This window comes from Trachypithecus francoisi, unplaced genomic scaffold (assembly GCF_009764315.1).
Source record: "Trachypithecus francoisi isolate TF-2019V2 unplaced genomic scaffold, Tfra_2.0 Lachesis_group17, whole genome shotgun sequence".
Classification (NCBI taxonomy): Eukaryota; Metazoa; Chordata; class Mammalia; order Primates; family Cercopithecidae; genus Trachypithecus; species Trachypithecus francoisi.
The window spans coordinates 36,082,818-36,104,446 of record NW_022681462.1 but is presented as its reverse complement, the minus strand read 5'-3'; the positions used below and the strand labels follow the sequence as shown (position 1 = coordinate 36,104,446).

The following is a 21,629-nucleotide window of genomic DNA, read 5'->3' as shown; positions in this document are numbered from 1 at the left end:
CAAGGATTGTGATGGAGCCCCACAGAACAGGGAACTGACATCAGAGGCCAACTTCTTACTATCCTGCTCATTTGCTCTACCAGTTGTGCTCACCGCATCAACCTCCCATGCACTGGATGCTGAGAGCCTTAATCTAGTCTAGAAATGGAAGCACCTGGGGCCTTTCATATCAGGGTGAAGAGGAAAGGAGCCTGTGAGGGGAAGCGAGTGCTGAGTCCTGACTCTTCCTGGGGGTCCCAGAAAGTAACTGATGGGAAGCTGCCTCTCACTTAGGGTGGGGGAGCAGGTTTAACAGGTGGGTGTTGAACCCACTGCTTCTACAGCGGAGCTTGAATTGCCAACAGAAAGAACTCAAACACTTTATTTTAAGGACATAAGAGAAATAAAAGTCACACTTAATACCTTTAAGTCAAATCAGAATTAACACCTTTTTGCTCACATATAAGTTATTCAAACCTTTTGCTTCCATTAGGAAAGATCTCTGGCCTGGTTCTTTTTCAGTGCTGAGGTGGCACCTTTTCATTCACTCAGCTGGCAGAGCAAAGCTGATCCCTTGGCAATCCAGTAGTCTTTGGACCGCTTGGAGGGTAAGAGGACGGTTACCACAAAGTTGGTTGAATGTCCTAATTAAGGATATAGGGAAAAAAGGGTTGTTACTTAGAGAATAACTTCCTCATACTGAGAGGCTACAAAGAGTCAAGACATCTGGGTTCCAGTCCTAACTGGACAAATAGTCCTTTATGGGTCGTTTTATGCTCTATAAAATGAAGATTTTTAGAACAAATAATTCTTTAGGACTCGTCCAGCTTAGACTTCATAGAACTTCTTTTTTTTTTTTTGAGACAGGGTCTCACTCTATCACCCAGGCTGGAAGTACAGTGGCACGATCTCAGCTCGCTGCAACCTCTGCCCTCCTGGGTTCAAGTGATTCTCCTACCTCAGCCTCTTGAGTAGCTGGGGCTATAGGAGCATACCACCATGTCTGGCTAATTTTTGTATTTTTAGTAGAGGCGGGGTTTCACTAGTTGGCTAGGCTGGTCTCAAACTCCTGGCCTCAAATGATCCACCTGCCTTGGCCTCCCAAAGTGCTGGGATTACAGGCATGACCCACTGTGCCCGGCCTAATCATTTCTTAATAACCAGGATTCCAATGAGTTTCATATGTTGCAACAGTGATGTGGCTCTTAGTCTTTCAATTGGTAGGTCTCCCTCTGCTTCTTTCGCTGCCCCCTTGTAACATATCTGTTGAAACAACCAGACTGTTTGTCCTGTTAAGTTTCCCAGAATCTGGATTTCGATGACAGCATTGCTGTGGTGATTTTAAATATATTCCTCTCTTCCTGTAAGGGGAGGTTAGATCTAGAGGCATGACTACATTCAGGTTTGAGGTTTTATTTTTCCTTTTTTTTTGTTTTTTTTTTGAGACAGGGTCTCATTCTTTTGCCCAGGCTGGAGTGCAGTGGTTTGATTATGGCTCACTGCAGACTTGAACTCCTGGGCTCAAGTAATCCTCCTGCCTCAGTCTCCCAAGCAGCTGGGATTACAGGCGTGTGCACCACACCTTGCTAATTTTTGTATTTTTTGTAGAGACAGGGTTTCGGCATCTTGCCCAGGCTAGCAGGTTTGAGTTTTACGGCAGGAATACTTCTTTGGTAGTACGTACTCCTATCAGGAAGCACACTATGTCTGATTGTCTTTCTTTTTTGGGATATTAGTGGCCATTGATGACTACTACATAGGACTACCCCTCCTTTAAATAGCTGAAAAAGAGTTTCTTTTGATCCTTGTACAAGATGGGGTTTCTGTCACAGTTTCAGATAAGGTTAGGTTGTTGGTCCCCTCTCCCAGATTTGTAAGAATTCTTTATGCCAGGCTTCTATAGTTTGGATGTTTGATCCCTCCAAATCTCATGTTGAAATTTGATCCCCAGTGTCGGAGATGGGGCTTAATGGAAGGTGTTTGGATGATGGGGGTCAGATCCCAGATGAGTAGATTAATACTCCTTGGAATGGGGGGTGAGCTGTCACTTTATTAGTTCTTGCGAGAGCTGCTTAAAAAGAGTCTGGCGCCTCCCTCCCATCTTGCCTGCTTCCTCTCTTGCCGTGGATCTCTATGCACCAGCTCTCTTTTGCCTTCTGCTATGAGTGGAAGCAGTCTAAGGCCCTCACCAGAAGCAGATGCTGGCACCAGCCTGCAGAACCATGAGCCCAGTAAACTTTTCTTTAAAGTTACTCAGCCTCAGGTATTCCTTTATAGCAACACAAACACAAACAAACTAAGACAGCTGGATTTTTTTTTTTTTTAATTGAGATGGATGTTTCACTAGGTTGCCCAGGCTGGTGTTGAACTCTGGGGCTCAAGTGATCCTCCCACCTTAGCCTCCTGAGTAGCTGGGACTACAGGCACGTGATACCACACCTGGCTAGACAGCTGGAGTTTTTTCAAAATAGGTCAGTGATGATGAATTTAAAGCATTTGTACGTTCAAAACTGTCTTTATTCACTTCCCTTTTGGAAGATGGTTTGGTTGTGTTTTGAATTCTGGTTCAAAGTTATTTTCCCTCAACCCGTTGAAGGTGATTCTCCGTTATCTTTTTATATGCACTGTGGATAATGAGAGTTGACTGATATCAATCTGATTCTCATTCTCTGGGATTTCAGTTCCAGCATATATTATACATTGTCTCTTCTCTTTGGTTATTTTGAGAATCTTTTTTTGTCTCTGACAGTCTTAAGTATCACTTTGGTATATCTAGGTTTCTTTGAAGATTTGATTACTTGTTGTATGTTGCTAAAAATCATTCCTTCCACTTTGTGAGACCTCATAATCTAAGGATTCAAGTGTTTCTTTAGTTTTGGGAAATTACCAGCCATTATTTTTTCAAATATTCTCTCTCCTCCATTCTTTATTTTCTCCTTCCAGGTTGCCTAGAAAACTAGAAAAACGTTGCAAATTCTGGCTCCTCCCACAGGGTCACTTCTTTCCCCTCTCACTATGCTGTATTCAAGGCGACTTTCCCAGTTCATTTTCTCTGTTCATTCTTCAGCTGTCCCTCGGTGTATCTGTTGAGGTGGCTTTCTTTCTGTCTGCTTTCTTTTTTTTCAGAGCTGTATCTCAGTTTCAGATCCACTCAGAGTTTTGCATCAGGGCTTTCCATTTATTCATTTGTTTATTTATTTATTTGTGATGGAGTTTTCGCTCTTGTTACCTAGGCTGGAGTACAGTGGCCCAATCTCGGCTCACTGCAACCTCTGCCTCCCAAGTTCAAATGATTCTCCTGCCTCAGCCTCTCAAGTAGCTGTGAATACAGGCACCCGCCACCACGTAGGCTAATTTTTTGTATTTAGTAGAGACAGGGTTTCACTATGTTGGTCAGGCTAGTCTTGAACTCCTGACCTCAGGTGATTCACCCACCTCAGCCTCCCAAAGTGCTGGGATTAAAGGGGTGAGCCACCTTGCCCAGCCTATTCATTTATTTTAAAATCTCTTTTGTGATGAGTAAAAATGGATTTGGTGAGAAAAAGAGAGATTTTAGTGTCTATTCAGACCACCATTTTGAAAGTGGAAGTCTCTACTTGTTAAACTCTATCTTCTACTCCTTAGATTCTAATAGAAGCAATAATTAATTCTATAATATTAATCTACAGTCAGAACAAATAGAATTTATAATTACATTTATGAATTTTGTATGTTATAGGCGGCTTCATTTTAAGTCTAGCTAATTGGCCCAAGGGAGATCTTGAGCCAATTACAGCTCAGTGTTTGGACTTTGATGGAAGATTGCATTTGGTCATTATTTGAACTAATCTTAAGAACATCCTCACCTGTGGTTGAGAGTGTTCCTGCCCGGGCTCCTGTTTTATAAAGTGGGCAGTGGTAAAGTGTTGGGCTTGGCTCATAATTTTGTTGTGGTTCAAAATGCACCACAGGCAGCACTGGATTCATCTGTCCGGGCAATGCGTCTTCTACCACCATTTCCTTATCATCCCATCGAAAAGCATCCATGAACATCCCATGAACAAGAACACCATCCTCGGGAGAGGGCAACTGAAAGATACCCACAAGTCTCAAAGTGAGAGGGGGAAAAGGGATCAGCAGGTGTGAGTCACTTCCTATGTCCCACATCCTCACCAGGTAATTCTAAAAAACACTCTATACATTGCTGTTATTATTCACATCTTAGAGAGGTCAATCTTGAGGCTCTGAGAGGCAAAAAAAATGTAATAATAATGTAATGACTTTTCCCCTTTTCATGGGAGGTGGAGGAGTACTGAGATTATCGTCTGTTATTCTTAGCAAGGGTTTTCAAGGATTTGGATGCCCTCCTAGAAGACAGATTATATATCTGCAATAATATTTACAGAGTGCCCATGGAAAATTCCTTTTTGTTCTTTCTCTCTCTCTTTTTAAAATTATGCTTACTTTTAAATGTTTGTATTAAATAAGAAAGAGGGAGAGTGAGAAACTCTGCCCATCAGAGTCCCGTGATTGGATGTCTCCACCGGTGCACATTTTTTTTTTTTTTTTGTGCCAATTGTGGGTATCTGAATCATTCTTCCTCAAACTCTGATTGGATTTGGCCAATTCTGGCCCCAGGTCTTTGGATAATTGGAGCCTCACGTCTGCAGGCAGAGGACTAAGCAGTTTGGATAATATGTAGTGCATTTTATAGTGAATAAAAGGATGGTAAACTAAATTCTTTTTAGCTGGTCTTTGCTTTTTGGTGTCCTAAACTTTCTGTTTCTTGGGTGCAGCAGGGTGGGCCTTCCTGTTTTTGGGCTGCCACATATGTTTATGCAGATTTCCCTGAAAACTATCCTGCTACCTACTGGGTGTCCATCATCTGGGCATCCACCCAGAGGGAGCACCTTTTCCTATGCTGAGCCAAGGAGGCAAATGGGCTGACAGTGATCTTGGCTGTTTGTAACAGAGATAAAGCTGTTTAAACACATACTCTGTGTTTAGACCAGTATATGTGCCTGTCACATGACACTGGCTGTTTTCTTTACACCGCACTACAGGCCCGTCTCCTGGTCTGTTGGTGGCAGACATTTGCTAGGTGGGCCAGGAGACAGGCCAGCTAGACAGTCTGAGGTCTCCCCAGATCTCAGAGATTGTAAGGTATTCTCATGGCTCAGCACACATGACCCAAGCAGAGACATGGTATGAACTGGGATGGGGTGGAGGGACAGAGCCCTGGTGGTCACTGTAAACTTCTGTCTGTCAGAATCAGCCTCTGTGGTAGATGGAGTGTGCTGAGCATGGACCAGGGCAGGCTGGTCCTGGAACCTCCGGTGGGGGCTTTAATGTGGGTGTTGCTTTGCCTTCCTGGAGCCTCAAGTTTTCCTTACATGGGAAACTTGATACCCTCTTCTTAAGACAAGAAGGATCTTAAAATAATAAGAGGTGCAGACATATCAACAATTGCTCCAGCACATACAGCTGGAGAAAGGCAGTGTCAGAATTTAAACTCAGGCTTGTCTAGTTTTTAAACCCTTGCAGTTAACTTCTTGCTATATTGATTCTGTAAGATGAAGAAGGTTACTTAAGTTAGCTAAAAAATAAAATAATATTGCTTTAAACATATTTCTATAAATCAGACTAGTTTAGGCAGTTCCCATCTGGTCATTGCTAATTGGGGAGCTTATCTTGGAGGTGTGATGACTACCCTGCCCTTCCTGCTCCTGCCGATGGGAGGTGGTGGGAGTGGGGCATGGAGGTTGTCTGAAATCTTCAAGGACAGCGGGGTAGAAGCTGCTTTGCCGTAACAGCCAGGTGGACAATACCTCCATGTCCATGGGCAGTTCTTGTCCAAATTGCACTGTCTTGGCAGCTTCTATCACTGCAGCTTGATCCCGATAGGTGGGAATTACGTTGTATTTGAAACTTAGCTCATCTATAGGCAAATTGTATTTTCGAGCATGATTTTGAAGAGTTCCTGTAATTATGAAAATCAGAAAGCCGCGTTCAAAACAACACTGCTACTCCCCAGGCACTAACCCCTTTCACACAAACCAGGCTGCCCTGGCATTAGACAGCCTTCCCACTACAGAGACCCAACTCTTAATATCTTCCTCTGAGTTAGTTCACAGGGTCAGGAAGCCTGTGGGTCATGTTGGGAGGTAAGGGCCCAAGGGATGGACAAGCTCTGGTCCTGGTTGGAAAGGGAGGGAAGAGGGCCAGTATGCAGTGCATTGCCCTGACATAAGGGAGACAAATGAGCGAGGCAGTTTCCGAGCCCAATCTCGCTAACTTTAGGATTTTGCCCAGCTTGTTTTATATGGGCTGTTTAATAGGTATGAAGAATGAGAGAGATGAAGGGCTTGGGTCATTAGCATTGAGTTGCTCACAGGCTCTAGCCCCTTCTGAAATGGCTAGTTTCCCCAAGGGCTGATGGAAGCACATCAAGAGAATTTCTCAGAGGGAAGGAAGCTGCTCACAGCTGGGGCCTGAGCAGGTGGACAGCAGATGACGCCCTTGAGCGTGGGTCACATGGGGAACTGAGGCACACTCTGTGTTCGTGGAGGCAGCAGTGCCTGCACTTATGTAACTTGAGAGGGGCAGGGATTAGGTTGCTGGGGAACATCTGCTATTTCTGCCATCTTTCCTCTGCCCCCCACAAGTGAGGAAGAGCAGGACCTTGTTAGATTGCCCTATGATCAATAGCCTCATTGTTAAAGCATTAGCAGCCATGTCATTTCCCCAGGACCTCAAAACCCTGTGTATGACAATTCATGGCCTTTCCTGTGGGGTTTTTCTAGGGGAAGCGCTGGTACCTGTTAGAAATCCTTGAGGAAAGAAGAAACCGGAGATCCAGTAGGACTTAGGCTGTCCTCCTTTGAGCCACAACTGAAGGAGAAACATACTCATAATAAACGTTATTTCTGGGATGGAATTTGTTTTCTAAAGCGAAGTCCTATTTGGGGAGAGTTTCTCAGGAGGCAGAAACTAAAGCAGCCCTGAGTTAGTCACCACCCCCATTTCACTGCCTGCCCTGTTCCCCTTCCTGTTCTGCCGGCCTGATGACTGCGGACCCAGAGCCTGGTTATTGTGGGGTATGTGAGAGAGAGACAGCAGCAAAGTTATCTGGGGTTTGGACTCATCTCAGTTGGTCTGTACCTCACTGTGGGGTCCCATGAATTAGAGCTGAAACCCAATTAATTAAAGTGGAATTAAAGTGGAATGTGGGGATGAGTGGCTAGGGCAAACGATATTATAATCACTATTAGACGTGTAAAGTGATGCCATTCTGGACATTTCTTTTTCTCTGGGCTCAGATTATCCATCAGTGACTGTGGATATCTTTAGCCAGTGCTTCCTAGGGACCTTAGGCCAACTATGCCATCAGACTCATCGAAACCCAGTGAAAGGAATTTTCTTACATCCACAAACGAGGTCCTCAGGATAAGGTCTTTGACCCACGACCCTAGTGGCTTCAGAGATGGGTAGGCTGTGTTGCACCACAGAGCGGGAACCTGGTTATTGAGGAAACTGTTATACACTTCTTCCATTTCTTCAGACATCACCACGAATCCAGCGGTGGCTTTGTTGAGTGTTTCCAGAGAAGTCTGAAAGAACAGAAAAGGGGTTGGTGGGGTTGGTGGTCTTTGTAGATGTCATTATCCAGTGTCAGTGACACACATTCATGATAGCAGGTGCTGCCTTGCCTGGAGGTGCCACTTGCTGGGTTCTGTTCTCTGTGCACACTGTCTGCTTCCCAGACCCTCCAATACTACATGCATTATTATAATATGTGACCGTTGTGGTGTAACACTTGAGGGTGGCAGTTGATAGTAGAGTCCAATGCGGTGGAAAGAAGGAAGCAGAAATGTCTACTGAAGCCTGGAGAAGCGGCTGGGAGAAATGCCACTGTCCAGCACTCCTCCAGGCCAAAAGAAAAACAGGCCTGAGAACCACAGAGTGTGAGGAGGAGGGGGAGATGGGGAGTGAGAACCACCTCATGCTACTGGTCATCTCTGCTCAGGGGGATCCCCCAGACCCCAGAGTTAGTGCAGAAAGAGGAGATTCTTTTTTTTTTTTTTTTTTTTTTTTTGAGATAGAGTCTTGCTCTGTCGCCAGGCTGGAGTGCAGTGGTGTGATCTCGGATCACTGCAACCTCCACCTCCCGGTGGAGTGATTCTCCTGCCTCAGTCTGCCAATTAGTTGGGATTACAGGCATGCACCACCATGCCCAGCTAATTTTTGTATTTTTACTAGAGATGGGGTTTTGCCATGTTGGTCAGGCTGGTCTCAAACTCCTGACCTTAGGATATCTGCCCACCTTGACCTCCCAACATGCTGGGATTACAGGTGTGAGCCACCGCGCCTGGCTGGAAAGGGGAGAGTCTTAGATGACACTAATCTTCTAGTTGTCATCAGATGGTCTCCTTGTACTGGAAACACCTCCTTAAAACATGTCTCATAGCCTCTCCTCCTCTCACCAGAAGATGGAGGCAGGCAGTAGTCCTGGGAGACACTGGGCTGGAGTGGAGTACAGGGCGATGTTTGCCACCTGGCTAAAGACTAGGGAGTGCATATGGGTGGGTTATGGCCCCTATGGGTCGCAGTGTTGTGAAAACTGCCATATACTGGGAAAATATAATAGGAAGATATTAGAGGCAAAATTTATGTTGACTAAGCAACCAAATAAGGACTGGGACCACACGCACAGTGTCTTAGCGACAGGCTACACATCTAGCGACAAGGCTACACATCCTTCCATTCTTTCATAGGTTTATTTGTTGGTTCCCTTCTCCCTGTACCTCTTTTCACAAGAGGCAGTGGTAGAAAAAAGAAGTGTTTTACTTAGATTTGTCCTTAGGATCTGAGGAACCGTCTGCAGCAGAGTGCAGGAAAGAGGCCCTTAGCCAGAGCCAAGACCATCCTCCATGGTAGACCTGGAAATAGGAAGAAGTAGCAGAAGACTCATCTAAAATCCAGAGAGAACACAAAAAATGATAGAGGTGGAGGGAACAGACTGCTGAGACCTTCAAGGTCTGCTTGAAATAGAAAGAGGTCATGTTGCAGTCGATTCTCCCAAAGGAGGCAGCCAACACACAGATATATTAAATGGGAGAAAGAGTACTTCAAAGGCCTTCCTTCCCCTATGGCTCGGAAGCCTACACAGGGTGGCCTTGGCACTCCCAGGACCTGCCCTATCCCACAGTTCTGTCTGGAGGAGAGTGGGTTCGCCAGGATGGCATTCCTGGGTGCTGCTCCCTTCCCCTGGATTTCGTATTGCCACTACAGTACTGTCTGGCTGTTCCCAAGGGGAAGGGAAGGTGAGGCTGGGAACAAAGCCAGGGCAAAGCAGGACCAGGCCTTGTGGTCTAAGACTAGAGGTCAGGTGAGGAAGGCCTCTGGCACAGGCACCGCATGCCATGATGGGCACCTCCCTTCTGATGGGAATGATTGGCTGTGGTTCCTGATGGCCCTGCAGGCCACCTGTCCCTGGGCTCCTCCCCTTAAGCTTCCATTAGGTGAATTCCTCTGTTAGTGGTGGACTGGGGTTTGTTTGACCAGAAAAAGTGACTAAAGGAGACCTGAGAGTCACATTTGTTAACCCGTACATTCAAATATTCATGGAAGATTTAGTATGCCAGTTACTAAGGAAACAAAGATGACGAATGTAACAGCTCCCTTGTTTTTAAGAAATTCTTTGTTAGAGTAGCCATACTCATGGGTGGGAAATTATAAAAAATGTAATGAATACAGTGGTAGACACAGAGACCTGAGATGATGGGGCCTTGAGGATGGGACCCTAACTCATCTGGCAGTAGAGGGAAGGGCTGGTCTCCAGGAAGACATAATGGAGGAAGTGACATCTGGTCTTGTCTTCAAGTGGGTGAAAGTTCATGATGTGGAAAGGGCAAGACATGAGTAGCATCCATCTCCTGGTGTTCCTCAAAACAACAGCACTTCCTTAGTGTTAGCTGGGCACATAGCACCCCATCTAGAGACTCCTTTCCCAGCCACCCTTGCAGCTGGGGTGTGGCCATGTGACCAAGTTTTGGCTAATGGGATACAAGAAGAAAAGATGTACACTACCACTGGATCACATTTTTATAAGGAAGCTGCTTTTCCTTGCTCTCTCTTTCCTACTTCCCACTGGCTGGCAAAAGGGGACAACTGGGGAAACCACCTTAGACCCAGACATGGAAGTTGTCTTTTGAGACTGGAAGAGCCAACCTGTTTATCCCTGGATGAGCTCACAAAGCAGAATTAACTACCTGCCCTAGACAGGGCTCCCTCGGGACTGTTAGGGGAGAGTAAAGTGAATTTTTATCTTGTTTTGGACTATGTTACGGGGGTCTTTATCATAGTAGCTTAGTCTGTACCCCAATTCATTCAATATAGAAAGAAATAAGCCCTGACCCGGCAACCTGACCAGGAGACTGAGAGAGGAGAGAGACTTAGCTTGCTGACTTTGGTGCATACCTGACTAGATGCCACAGTCCCAAGGTGAAGACCACACACTCAGTTGACCCAGGGTCCACCTAACTAACAAGCCTAGGTATTGCCAGCCAAGAAACAACATCCAGAGACTTTGCCTTTCTGATGGGGAACAGGAATGGTCTTTAGCTGTAAAAGATCTCTCCCAGTTCTCCCCAATCTTATCCCCAAGTCTTGACCTTAAAGTAGGTGTTTGGTTCCCTGATTAGCAGTAACACTTTTCCTGTTAATGCTCAATATTTGCTAATAGTTATTCTTTTTCTCTTATCATAGTTATGCACAGAGAAACTAGGAAGGTCTTTGACCATCATTATCAATGCAAGGCAATGCAGAGAGAAACTATCTATGAACATAAAGCAGAAGATCAAACAGGTGTTTGCAAATTTTAGCGGCATTAAAATCATCCGGAGAGTTTATTTAAAATTCATATTCCCAGGCTCTGCTTCAAGAAATTCTAACTCAGTAGGTCTTGAGTGGGATCAAGGAATCCACATGCTGAACACACCACAGGGGACTCTAATGCAGGCATTCTGTGGCCCACACTGACAGATTCTGGTTTTCACAGTCTTGCTTAAAGACTATGTTATTAAATGCAAACTAGACATTAGGAACAAGCACTGAATTACTCTTGAGTGCTAACGTCTCTGATCAATTTCTAGTGAGTCAACAGAATCTAAGGGTGTAAGGATAAGGAGGAGACTGAGCATTTGTAATGTTACATATTCACTCCATCGTTATTAGAAAATGGGAATACAGATTCATTAGAGAAGGATAAAATCATTTTTAGACTCATTGGGCTTGAAGAGTTGTTAGTGTATCCAAATGGAAATGCTGAAGTGATAGGAACGGAAGAATTTCGTATTCTACAATTCTCTACAAAGCTTTGATGCTCAATAGCAATGATGAAAGTAAGCTCTCATACGTGAATTAACTTCAGCAGGTTGTTAAACCGGTCCACTTCCTGTCCAAGAACAGTGGTCAAGGAGTTCAGGCGTCCTTGAGGATCCTTGACGAAAAGGCCCTCAGAAGCACCCTCCATTTCCAGTTTTTCTGAAACATACACAGTGATTCCTCAGGCTAGTCATCATTGATTTGTTCTCACAATATTGCTAAGGCAATGTGCTTATCTTAACATTTTAAAAAAGCCAGCTTTTCTCATTGTTTAAGCCAGACACATAGCATTTAAATGTGACATTTCTATAATTTAGAATGCTTTTGTGATTCACCTGTGTTTATATACAAGTAATCACAGAAAATTAAGCTTAAATTCATGTGTATCAGGACATATATATATATGTACTTTTTTTTTCTCAAACACTAAACCATTGCATTTCATTTCTTCCCTTAAAGCATGTTCCCCATGGGTATTTTCATCTTCCCAGCCAGTTTGAGCTATGTGGTCTATGGCCATGGGACAGGAGAAGTAGGTTCTTGTTGCTTAAGTGAGATCATAGAAAGACTGGCTGTGCTAATGTAGAAGGAGGACTGGAAAACGGAAGGAGAAGCCTTCCGTTCATTTCCATTCTGGTTGACTGTGGGGAGGAGGTGAGGGGTTGAGAGGGAAGAGGATGAAAGGAAGGTCAGTATGACTCGGTGGTATCTGCAAGTTTGATGAGGGGTTTGAAAGGTTTCCAATGTGGAATGAGGGGGGTTGGCAGGAGGGCACAGGAAGGTGTGCCTGGCTTTGGCTGATTGGGAGGCAGAGCCCTGAAGGGTTCAGTGGCAAATGCTAGCAGGACATAGCAGTTGCCTGGCAGACAAGGAACATTCCAGAGACTAGACGGTCCAGGGACCCTGAGTCTCCCCCTCTACCATACAAGTGTTTAAATCTCCCACTTCCCTGCTCACCTGCACTGCATAGAAAAGGTTGGGGGTAGGAGACCGAGAGAGAGAGAAAGAGAGAGAGAGAAAGAGAGACTTAGTGTTTATCCCATGTAACTGGGCATTATTTAAAGGGACTGATTGCATTATTAAACAGGCTCATGGTTCAAACTGGATGGAAAATGTAGCTCTTCTTTCTCCCTGCAATCCACCAAATGCAGGCTCAGATGAAAACAATATGAGCTACGAAAGAGGAAGGAACAGCCTTTTCCTTGCATATTTGCAAAAAGTATGTGTAAACAAACGGCTGTGACATACATATATCAAATTCCTTCTTGACCACACATATTTGGCTGCTGGACAAAAATCCCTCAGCAGTGCCAATGAGTCTAATCCCTTGGGTCCACAGTGCTGTGGTTACATGTCCCTGGTCCTCTCTTTCCACCATTCCTCTCAGGGCTATTTCAAACTCTCAGTTCTTTTGCTGAGCCAATTGCTTTCCTGTCCCCTCAGTCTCAGCAGATGATCTGCTTAGCATTTCACAGTAAAAGTACAAGCTTTATGAAGCCTGGAGAGAAAAATCTCCTAGGTGTCAATGGGATTCCACCAAACAAGTACACGGTCTCTGCAGCTACCCATTCATCTCTCCATCCTTTTCCCAACCAGCACTCCATCTTATATTATTGATCTTATATTTATTGACTGTTTGCTTCAACAACAGAATTCTCTAACCAAGCAGACATTCTCTTGAGGGCTTGCTTCTAGGAGGCAGATAACTGACTTCTGAAACCACAAGGCTCCTTTTATTCCAAGGGCTTAAGGGCATTGGCAAGACTCATTTGCTGTTTTTTCCTGCCCCAATTTTCTTTTTCCTATAATGACATCTCTTCCAACCATGAATAACTAAGACATGTAAATCTCCTATCGATTAAGAAAAGTGTTAAAATAGATCTCTTGTGATCATTCAGGAAGACTCTTTCACTTATCAGAAAACAAGGTGAAAGTCATTTAGCCATGTCTTCTAAATGGAGAAAAAATTGAAATGGATTCTAGAGCAGGACTGTCCAGTAGAGCTTTTAATGATGATGGATGTGTTCTCTATCTGTACTGTCCAATGATAGCACTCGAAATGTGACTGGTGCAAATGAGGAAGTGAATTTTAAATTATATTAAATTTAAATTTAGGTGGCCATATGTGGCTGGGGGCTATTTTCTTGCACAGCACAGGTCTAGAGACAGTAGAATAATGAAACCAAGGGAAGCTCAGGAAAAAGTCTGGTTAAAGTTACGTTGAGCTGGAAACCAATTTCCTCCTAATGCTTCCGGCAGTTGAGATGCTGAGATGCTGTAAGCTTCTAGTCTATAAGTGAAGAGCTCCATGTCAAAAGAGCTCTTTAGGTTAAAAAAAGTCTACATAATAAGCAGGTTTTGACATCTGTTTATCACTCAGTTCTCTGAGTTTATTCCTAAAATTCCCATTACATACAGATTCCTAGAATTATTTACCTGGAACTCTGGCCTGGACAGAAGCAACAAGTTCTTGAACAATTTCGTCATTGCTTTTTCCCTCTCCACCAGTAGATGACCTTGGCTGAACCTCAAGTATGGTGTTGATTAAAGTGTTGGTCTCTTTGTACTGTAATGGCAGTAAGAGACAGAACAGGGAAGACTCAAATTCTCAACAAATAAATTTGCAGCACATATAATTATTTACAAAAGTAAAGGCAGTTCTCTAAAACAATACTATTTATTTTCACTTTCTTTTATTGTGGTAAGAACAATTACATGAGATCTACCCTCTTAACAAATTTTAAGTGTGGAAGACAGTAATTATTGCTGACTACAGGTACGATGTTGCACAAAAAATTTCTAGCGCTGATTCATCTTGCTTGACTGCAACTTTATGCCTGTTGATTAGTAACTCCCCATTTCTCCCTCTCCCCAACCCCTGGCAACTACCATTCTACTCTTTAATTCCATGAATTTGACTATTTTAGATAACTCCATAAAAGTTAAATCATGCAGTATTTGTCTTTTTGTGACTGGCTTAAAGAAATTTTATTTTCTATCTTGAAGGTAGAGTTGGTAAAAAATGTGGTCATTGGAAATGCCTAGTACATAGTTGTTACTGTCATACTAAAAATTTTTTTGTTGAGCAACAGTGTAAATGTACTTAATGGGCCGGGCCCAGTGGCTCATGCCTGTAATCCTAACACTTTGGGTGGTCAAGGCAGGAAGACTACTTTAGCTCAAAAGGAATTGCTTTAGCCCAAGAGTTTGAGACCAGCATGGGAAACACGGTAAGTCTCTGTCCCTAAAAAAAATTAAAAAAAAAAAAATTAGCTGGGTGTGGTGGTGTGCACCTGTGGTCCTAGTTACTTGGGAGGCTGAATGGGGAATAGCTTGAGCCCAGGAGTTAGAAGCTGCGGTGAACTATGATCTCACCACTGCACTCTAGCCAGGGCAACAGAGAGAGGCCTTATTTCAAAAGGAAAGAAAAGAAAAATAAATACATAAATAAATGTACTTAATGCCACTGAACTGTATGCTTAAAAATGATTAAAATGTACATTTTCTGTTATATATATTTTACTACAATAAAGAATGGTTAAATATTTTTAAGCTGATCAGTTAAAAGAAATTATGAAAGTGAGGGAAAAATCATGAGAACACAGTTTCAGGTCATTCTTTTATTCAATTAACTTTTTTTTAAAATTAGAAAAATATGGCTTATTACACAAAAATTTGAAGACAGAAAAATACAAAGAAAAAATATTCATGATACTTACTTTCCAGATATAATTACTTATAATGAAGTAATATTTAACTAAATAAACTATAGTTTATTTCAACTTGGACACTTTCTGTATAATAATTACTTATAATGAAGTAATATTTAACTAAATAAACTATAGTTTACTTCAACTTGGACTGTATATATGTGCATACGGTTTGCAAAATTGAGCTAATAAATTTATGTAATATTAATTCATTTTCAATATTATGAGTCTTCTAGTATCACTGAAAAATCCTCATTAATCATGCTTTAAGTGACTAAGTGATAATTTAAGGGACAATGTGATACTAATTATGGTATAAATGCACCATAATTAATATGAATTACTTATCTATTTTTTGGAAATTTCTAGTTTTTTGATTTTATTAGACTTTTTTTTTGAGATGGAGTCTCACTCTGTTGCCCAGGCTGGAGTGCAGTGGCATGATCTTGGCTCACTGCAACCTCTGCCTCCAGGCTCAAGCGATTCTGCCTCAGCCTCCAAGTAGCTGGGATTACAGGCACCCGTCACCATGCCTGGCTAATTTTTACAGTTTTAGTAGAGACAGGGTTTCACCGTGTTGGCCAGGCTGGTCCTGAACGCCTAGCCTCAAGTGACTCACCTGCTTTGGCCTCCCAAAGTGCTGGGATTACAAGTGCGAGCCACCACGCCCAGCCGATCTTATTACACTTGGGGAACAGAATATGTTTGTATGAATTTCATCCACCAGTTTTGAAATTCTTTAAATGATAGATTAAGTAGAGGCAATACTTTAAAACTGGGTATTACCATATTACTTTCTAAAAACATTGTATCAATTTATATTTCCAACAATAGTGTATCATAAAGCCTGTCTTTCTATGTCTTTGCAAGAACTAATATTATTAAATGAATATTTCTAATTTAATAGATAAAATAGTTTCTCATTTTTTGCACTTCTTTAAGAATTTACATCTTGAAAAATATGTTCATTGACCATCTATATTACTCCTTTATGAATTATTCATAATGTTTTTTGCACATCTTTGATTTTTAGCATTTTATTATTTATTAATTTATAAGATAATTCTATAATATAGAAAGCTAATTTTTCAGTTTTTGTTTCAAAAATGTTTTGATTTACCACTTGTCTTAATTTTTTAAAAAACATTTTAGATTCAGAGGGTACATATGCAGGTTTGTTACATGGATGTGTTGCATGGTGCTGAGGTTTGGGCTTCTATTGAACTTCATCACCCAAATAGTGAACATAGTATCTAACAGGTTGGTTTTCAACTCTTTTCTTCCTTCCTTTTCCCCCCTTTTGGAGTCCCCAGTGTCTATTGTTCCCATCTTTATGTCCATGTGTACCCAGTGTTTAGCTTCCACTTATAAGTGAGAACATGTAGTATTTGGTTTTCTGTTTCTGCATTAATTCACTTCGGATAATGGCCTCCAGCTGCATCAATTTGCTGCAAAGAACATGATTTCATTCTTTTTTTTGTGACTGTGTAGTATTCCATGGTGTATATGTACCACATTTTCCTTGTCCAGCCCACTGTTGATGGGCACCTATGTTGATCCTATGTCTTTGCTATTGTGAATAGAACTGTAAACATATGAGTGCATGTGTTTTTTTTGGTAGAATGGTTTATTTTCCTTTGAGTTGATACCCAGTATGGGATTGCTGGGTTGAACACTACTTCTATTTTCAGTTTTTTGAGAAATCTCCAAACTGCTTTCACAGGGGCCGAACTAATTTACAATCCCACCAACAGTGTATAAGCATTCTGTTTTCTCTATAACTTCACCAACATGTTATTTTTTGACTTTTTAATAATTCCCATTCTGGCTGGTGTGAGATGATATCTCATTGTGGTTTTGATTCACATTTCTCTGATGATTAGTGATGTTGAACATTTTGTTCATGTTTGTTGGCTGCTTGTATTTTTCTTTTCTTTCTTTCTTTTCTTTTTTTTTTTTTTGAGACAAAGTTTCACTCTTGCTGCCTAGGCTGGAGTGCAATGGCATGATCTTGGCTCACTGCAACCTCCGCCTCCCAAGTTCAGGCGATTCTCCTGCCTCAACCTCCCGAGTAGCTGGGATTACAGGCTTGTGCCACCACGCCTGGCTAGTTTTGTATTTTTAGTAGAGACAGGGTTTTTCCATGTTGTTTAGGCTGGTCTCGAACTCCCGACCTCAGATGATCCGCCTGCCTCAGCCTCCCAAAGTGCTGGGATTACAGGCATGAACCACTGCGCCTGGTCGTCTTTCTTCTTCTTTTTGTTTTTGAGAAGTGTCTGTTTATGTCCTTTGCCCCCTTTTAATGGGGTTGTTTGTTTTTCGCTTGTTGGTTTCTTTAAGTTCTTTATAGATTTTGGATATTAGTCCTTTTGTCAGATGCATGCTTTGCACATATACTTTCCCATTTTGTAGGTTGTCTGTTTACCCTATTGATAGTTTCTGCTGCTGGGCAAAAGCTCTTTAGTTTAATTAGGTCACAATTGTCAATTTTGTTTTTGTTGCATTTGCTTTTGAGGCTTTAGCCATAAATTATTTGCATAGGCTAATATCCTGGTGTTTCCTAGGTTTTCTTCTAGGGTTTTAATAGTTTGAGGTATCACATTTAATTCTTTAATCCATCTTGCATTAATTTTTGTATATGACGAGTGGTAGGAGTTTAGTTTTATTCTTCTACATAAGGTTAGCCAGTTTTCTTAGTATCATTTATTGAATAGAGTGTTCTTTCCCCATTGTTTATTTTTGTCGACTTTTTTTGAAGATCAAAGGTTGTAGGTATGTAACTTTATTGCTGGGTTCTCTACTCTGTTCCATTGGTCTATGTGTCTATTTTTTGTACCAGTACCATGCTGTTTTGGTTACTGTAGCCTTGTATGATGGCTCTGGCTTTGTTCTTTTCGCTTAGAATTGCTTTGATTATTCAAGCTCTTTTTTGGTTTCCTGTGAATTTTAGAATATTCTTTTCTAATTCTGTGAAAAATGATGTTGGTAGTTTGACAGAAATAGATTCAAATGTGTGATCGCTTTGGGCAGTGTGGGCATTTTTATAATATAGATTCTTCCAATCTGTGAGCATGAAATGTTTCTACGTGTGTCATCCATGATTTCTTTCAGCAGTGTTTTGTAATTCTTGTAGAGATGTTTCACCTCCTTGGTTAGATGTATTCTTAGGTATTTTATTTTCCTTGTGGAAATTGTGAATGGCATTGTGTTCTTGATTTGGTCCTCAGCTTAAACATTATTGATGTATAGAAATGCTACTGATTTTTGTACATTGATTTTTTGTATCCTGGAACTTTACTGAAGTAGTTTAGTAGGTCTAGTAGTTCTTTTGGCAGAATCTTTGGGATTTTCTAGGTATAGAATCATATTGTCAGTGAAGAGAGATAATTTGACTTCCTCTTTTCCTATCTGGATGCATTTTATTTCTTTCTCTTGCCTGATTACTCTGGCTAGGACTTCCAGTACTATTAATACGTTGAACAGGAGTGGTAAGAGTGAACATCCTTGTCTTGTTCCAGTTCTTAGGGGAAACGCCTCCAATTTTTTCCTGTGAAGTATGATATTGGCTGTGGGTTTGTCATAGATGGCTCTTATTACTTTGAGGTATGTTTCCTCGATGCCTAGTTTGTTGAGGGTTTTTATCATTAAAGGATGTTGGATTTTATTGAATGATTTTCCTGCATTGATTGAGATAATCCTATGGTTTTGTTTTTAATTCTGTTTATGCAGTGAATTACATTTATTGATTTGTATGTTGAACCATCGTTGCATCCCAAGAATAAAGCCCACTTGATTGTGGTGGATTATCCTTTTGGGGCGCTATTGGATTAGATTTCCCAGTATTTTGTTGAGGAGTTTTGAGTTTATGTTCATCAGGGTTACTGGCTTGCAGTTTTCTCTTTTTGTTGTGTCTTTGCCACATTTTGATGCTAGGATGATACCGATTTCATAGAATGAGTTAGGGAGGAATCCCTCTTCTTTGATTTTTTGGAATAATTTCCATACGATTGGTCACCAGCTCTTCTTTGTACATCTGATAGAATTTGTCTGTGAATCTGTCTGGTGCAAAACTTGTTTTGATTGGTAGGTTTTTAAAATTGCTGATTCAATTTTGTAACTCATTATTGGTCTGTTTAGGGTTTCTATTTCTATTTCTTTCTGGTTCAATCTTGGGAGGTTGTGTGTTTCCAAGAGTTTATCCATTTCCTTTAGACCTGCTTGGTCTAATCTGTTGTTAAGGCTTCCAGTTTTGTTTTGATGCTCCTGTAGTGAGATTTTCCATTTCAGAAGCTCTGTTTTGTTCTTTCTTAATATAGCTGTATCATTTTTTAAACCTTGGATTATTTCTCTGGCTTCTTTGCATTGGATTTCAACTTTCTATTGGATCTCAAGTTTCCTTGCCACACATATTCTGAATTCTGTTTCTATTATTTCAGACATTTCAATCTGACTAGGATTCATTGCTAGGGAACTAGTGTGATCCTTTGGAGGTAACAAAGCACTCTGGCTTTTTGTATTGCTGAAGTTCTTGTGCTGATTTCTTCTTATCTGAAGGAGTTGATGCTTCTTTATCTTTTTGAATTTGCTTTTGTTTGAATGGAGTTTTTTGACTTTTTTTTTTTTTTTTTCCTGGAGGATATAACTGTTGTGTGTGTTGTGTACAATCATTTGGCTTTGTTTCTGGGTGCCTTCAGAGCGGCAAAGCTCTATATGGGTTCTTTGGTTACGCAGAGGTTTATGCAGCGTGTTTGACAGGCATTGCTTGTAGCAATGTTATTTTTGTTTGGTATTGTAATTCCGGCTGTAGTCCAGTAGATGGTGCTCAATAGAGCCAGCACATAGGCTCTTAGCTGTAATAGCCCTCAGTGGGGGTGGAGGCACTACAGAAGTGCAAAAAACATGCTCCTCCAACTCAGTTACCTTCAGCAGGGGTGGGTCCAATGGAGAATCACAGAAAAGCAGCTTACTGCAGTACACACACTTACCAGGCCCCAACAGGAAGGGCTCCAACGGGAAGGCGGGTGAGGGTGGAAAATGAGAGATGTTCCCTCTTTAAGTCCATTCCTAGGTCTTGGTGGTGTCTCTTTTAGTGGCTGGTGTCACACTCCCATTTCCTTTGTTCCAAGTAGGGCTTTGGTGGAGTGTGCTCCCTCCTTTCTTAGGGGCAGTTTGCACCAAGGACTGTCTCTAGAAGACCCTTTACTCCTTAGGTAACTGCCCATCCCCTGTGCTTGCCCAAGTTAGAGTGAGTTGTGGAGTACATTGGCAGGTGGTTTGGTGATGCAGTTGTTCAAAGGTGGAGGCTCCCTGGACATGGTAGTGGCACTGCCAGTGTGCAACCAGTATGGCACCTGCTGTCTAGGCTTCTCAGCCCAGCGAATGGTTATGGGGCCTGCCCACCTCATGCTCCCTGACCCGGTGGGTCTCCCTCCAGTCTCTGCCCAGGTAGCAGGCCCAACCAGCTTGGTTTGTCCCAAGCCATTTTTGTCCAGATCCCTGAGCCAGCCCAGGCATTCTGGGCTATGGAACTCCATAAGGGAGAAGTGGTGGCTGTTAGGCCATGCCCATCTTGGAAAAAGGAGGGGTGGGCTGGGTGCAGTGGCTCACGCCTGTAATCCCAGCACTTTGAGAGGCCGAGGCAGGTGGATCGCCTGAGGTCAGGAGCTCGAGACCAGCCTGGTCAACATGGTGAAACCCTGTCTCTACTAAAAATACAAAAATTAGCTGGGCGTGGTGGCAGGTGCCTGTAATCCTAGCCTACTTGGGAGGCTGAGGCCGGAGGATTGCTCATACCTGGGAGGTGGAGGTTGCGGTCAGCCGAGATCGCACCACTGCACTCTAGCCTGAATGACAGAGCGAGACTGTTTCAAAAAAAAAAAAAAAAAAGAGGAGTGACCAGCTCCCATGCTGGCATACAAACCTGTGCCATACTCTTCTTTGTGTTCCCCTACTCGAACTCAGGCCACAGATATCAACTTGATATCCCTGGGTGGTGTACTTGAGTCCTGGGGAGTTGGGAGTAGAACTGTGGATTTTTCCCCTGGCCCCTAGGGGTCAAGCACTGGCTGTGATGGGGGTGGTGACCTACTCCTGGGCTGCCAATAAAACACTCAGGCAGGGCCGTACAGGCTGTGCTGTGGGCACTCTCCCACAGGAGTGGCCTCAGAGGTGGTCTTGGGAGGGGCCAGCAGGCAAAGGGATGCATGGAATAGATGCACTTTGGGCCTGTAGCAATGGTGGTGGGGCCTGTCTTGAGGCATGAGCATGCTCCGGCTCTGCTATTTCCTGGACTGGCAGACAGTAGGAGCTACAGCCACTCAGTGTAACATAGAAAGCCTTGGGGGATGAATGTCTGTGGTAGCGTTATCCTGCAGCTGCACAGCATAGCAAAGCCTTCTGGGCTCTGTGTGGGTTCAAACTGTGCCTCTGCTTTTTCCTTGGGCTGCTCTGCCTGCCAGTCCAAAGGTGTGTGGGGGTCACAGGAACTCCTGTGTCTAGGATCTCAGAAGTCCATGGCAGGAACGTGGTGCCCTGGGGTTCCTTCACTGACTCCTTCTTTAGGTCCAGTCCAAGTCC

General features: G+C 42.7%; 1 protein-coding gene across 1 annotated transcript in view; it reads right to left on the bottom strand.

Moving 5' to 3' along the window:
- Positions 1 to 334: 334 nt before the first annotated feature.
- Positions 335 to 21,629, bottom strand: part of DNAH6 (dynein axonemal heavy chain 6) — a 353,105-nt gene continuing 331,810 nt past the window's right edge. The window contains exons 72-78 of the mRNA XM_033175267.1: positions 13,780 to 13,909; positions 11,375 to 11,502; positions 7,383 to 7,568; positions 6,777 to 6,849; positions 5,787 to 5,938; positions 3,825 to 4,047; positions 335 to 623 (exon numbers count right to left, since the gene is read on the bottom strand). Of these exons, the coding sequence (XP_033031158.1) occupies positions 520 to 623; positions 3,825 to 4,047; positions 5,787 to 5,938; positions 6,777 to 6,849; positions 7,383 to 7,568; positions 11,375 to 11,502; positions 13,780 to 13,909 (996 nt within the window). The 3' untranslated portion in view covers positions 335 to 519. The remainder of the gene's footprint in view (positions 624 to 3,824; positions 4,048 to 5,786; positions 5,939 to 6,776; positions 6,850 to 7,382; positions 7,569 to 11,374; positions 11,503 to 13,779; positions 13,910 to 21,629) is intronic.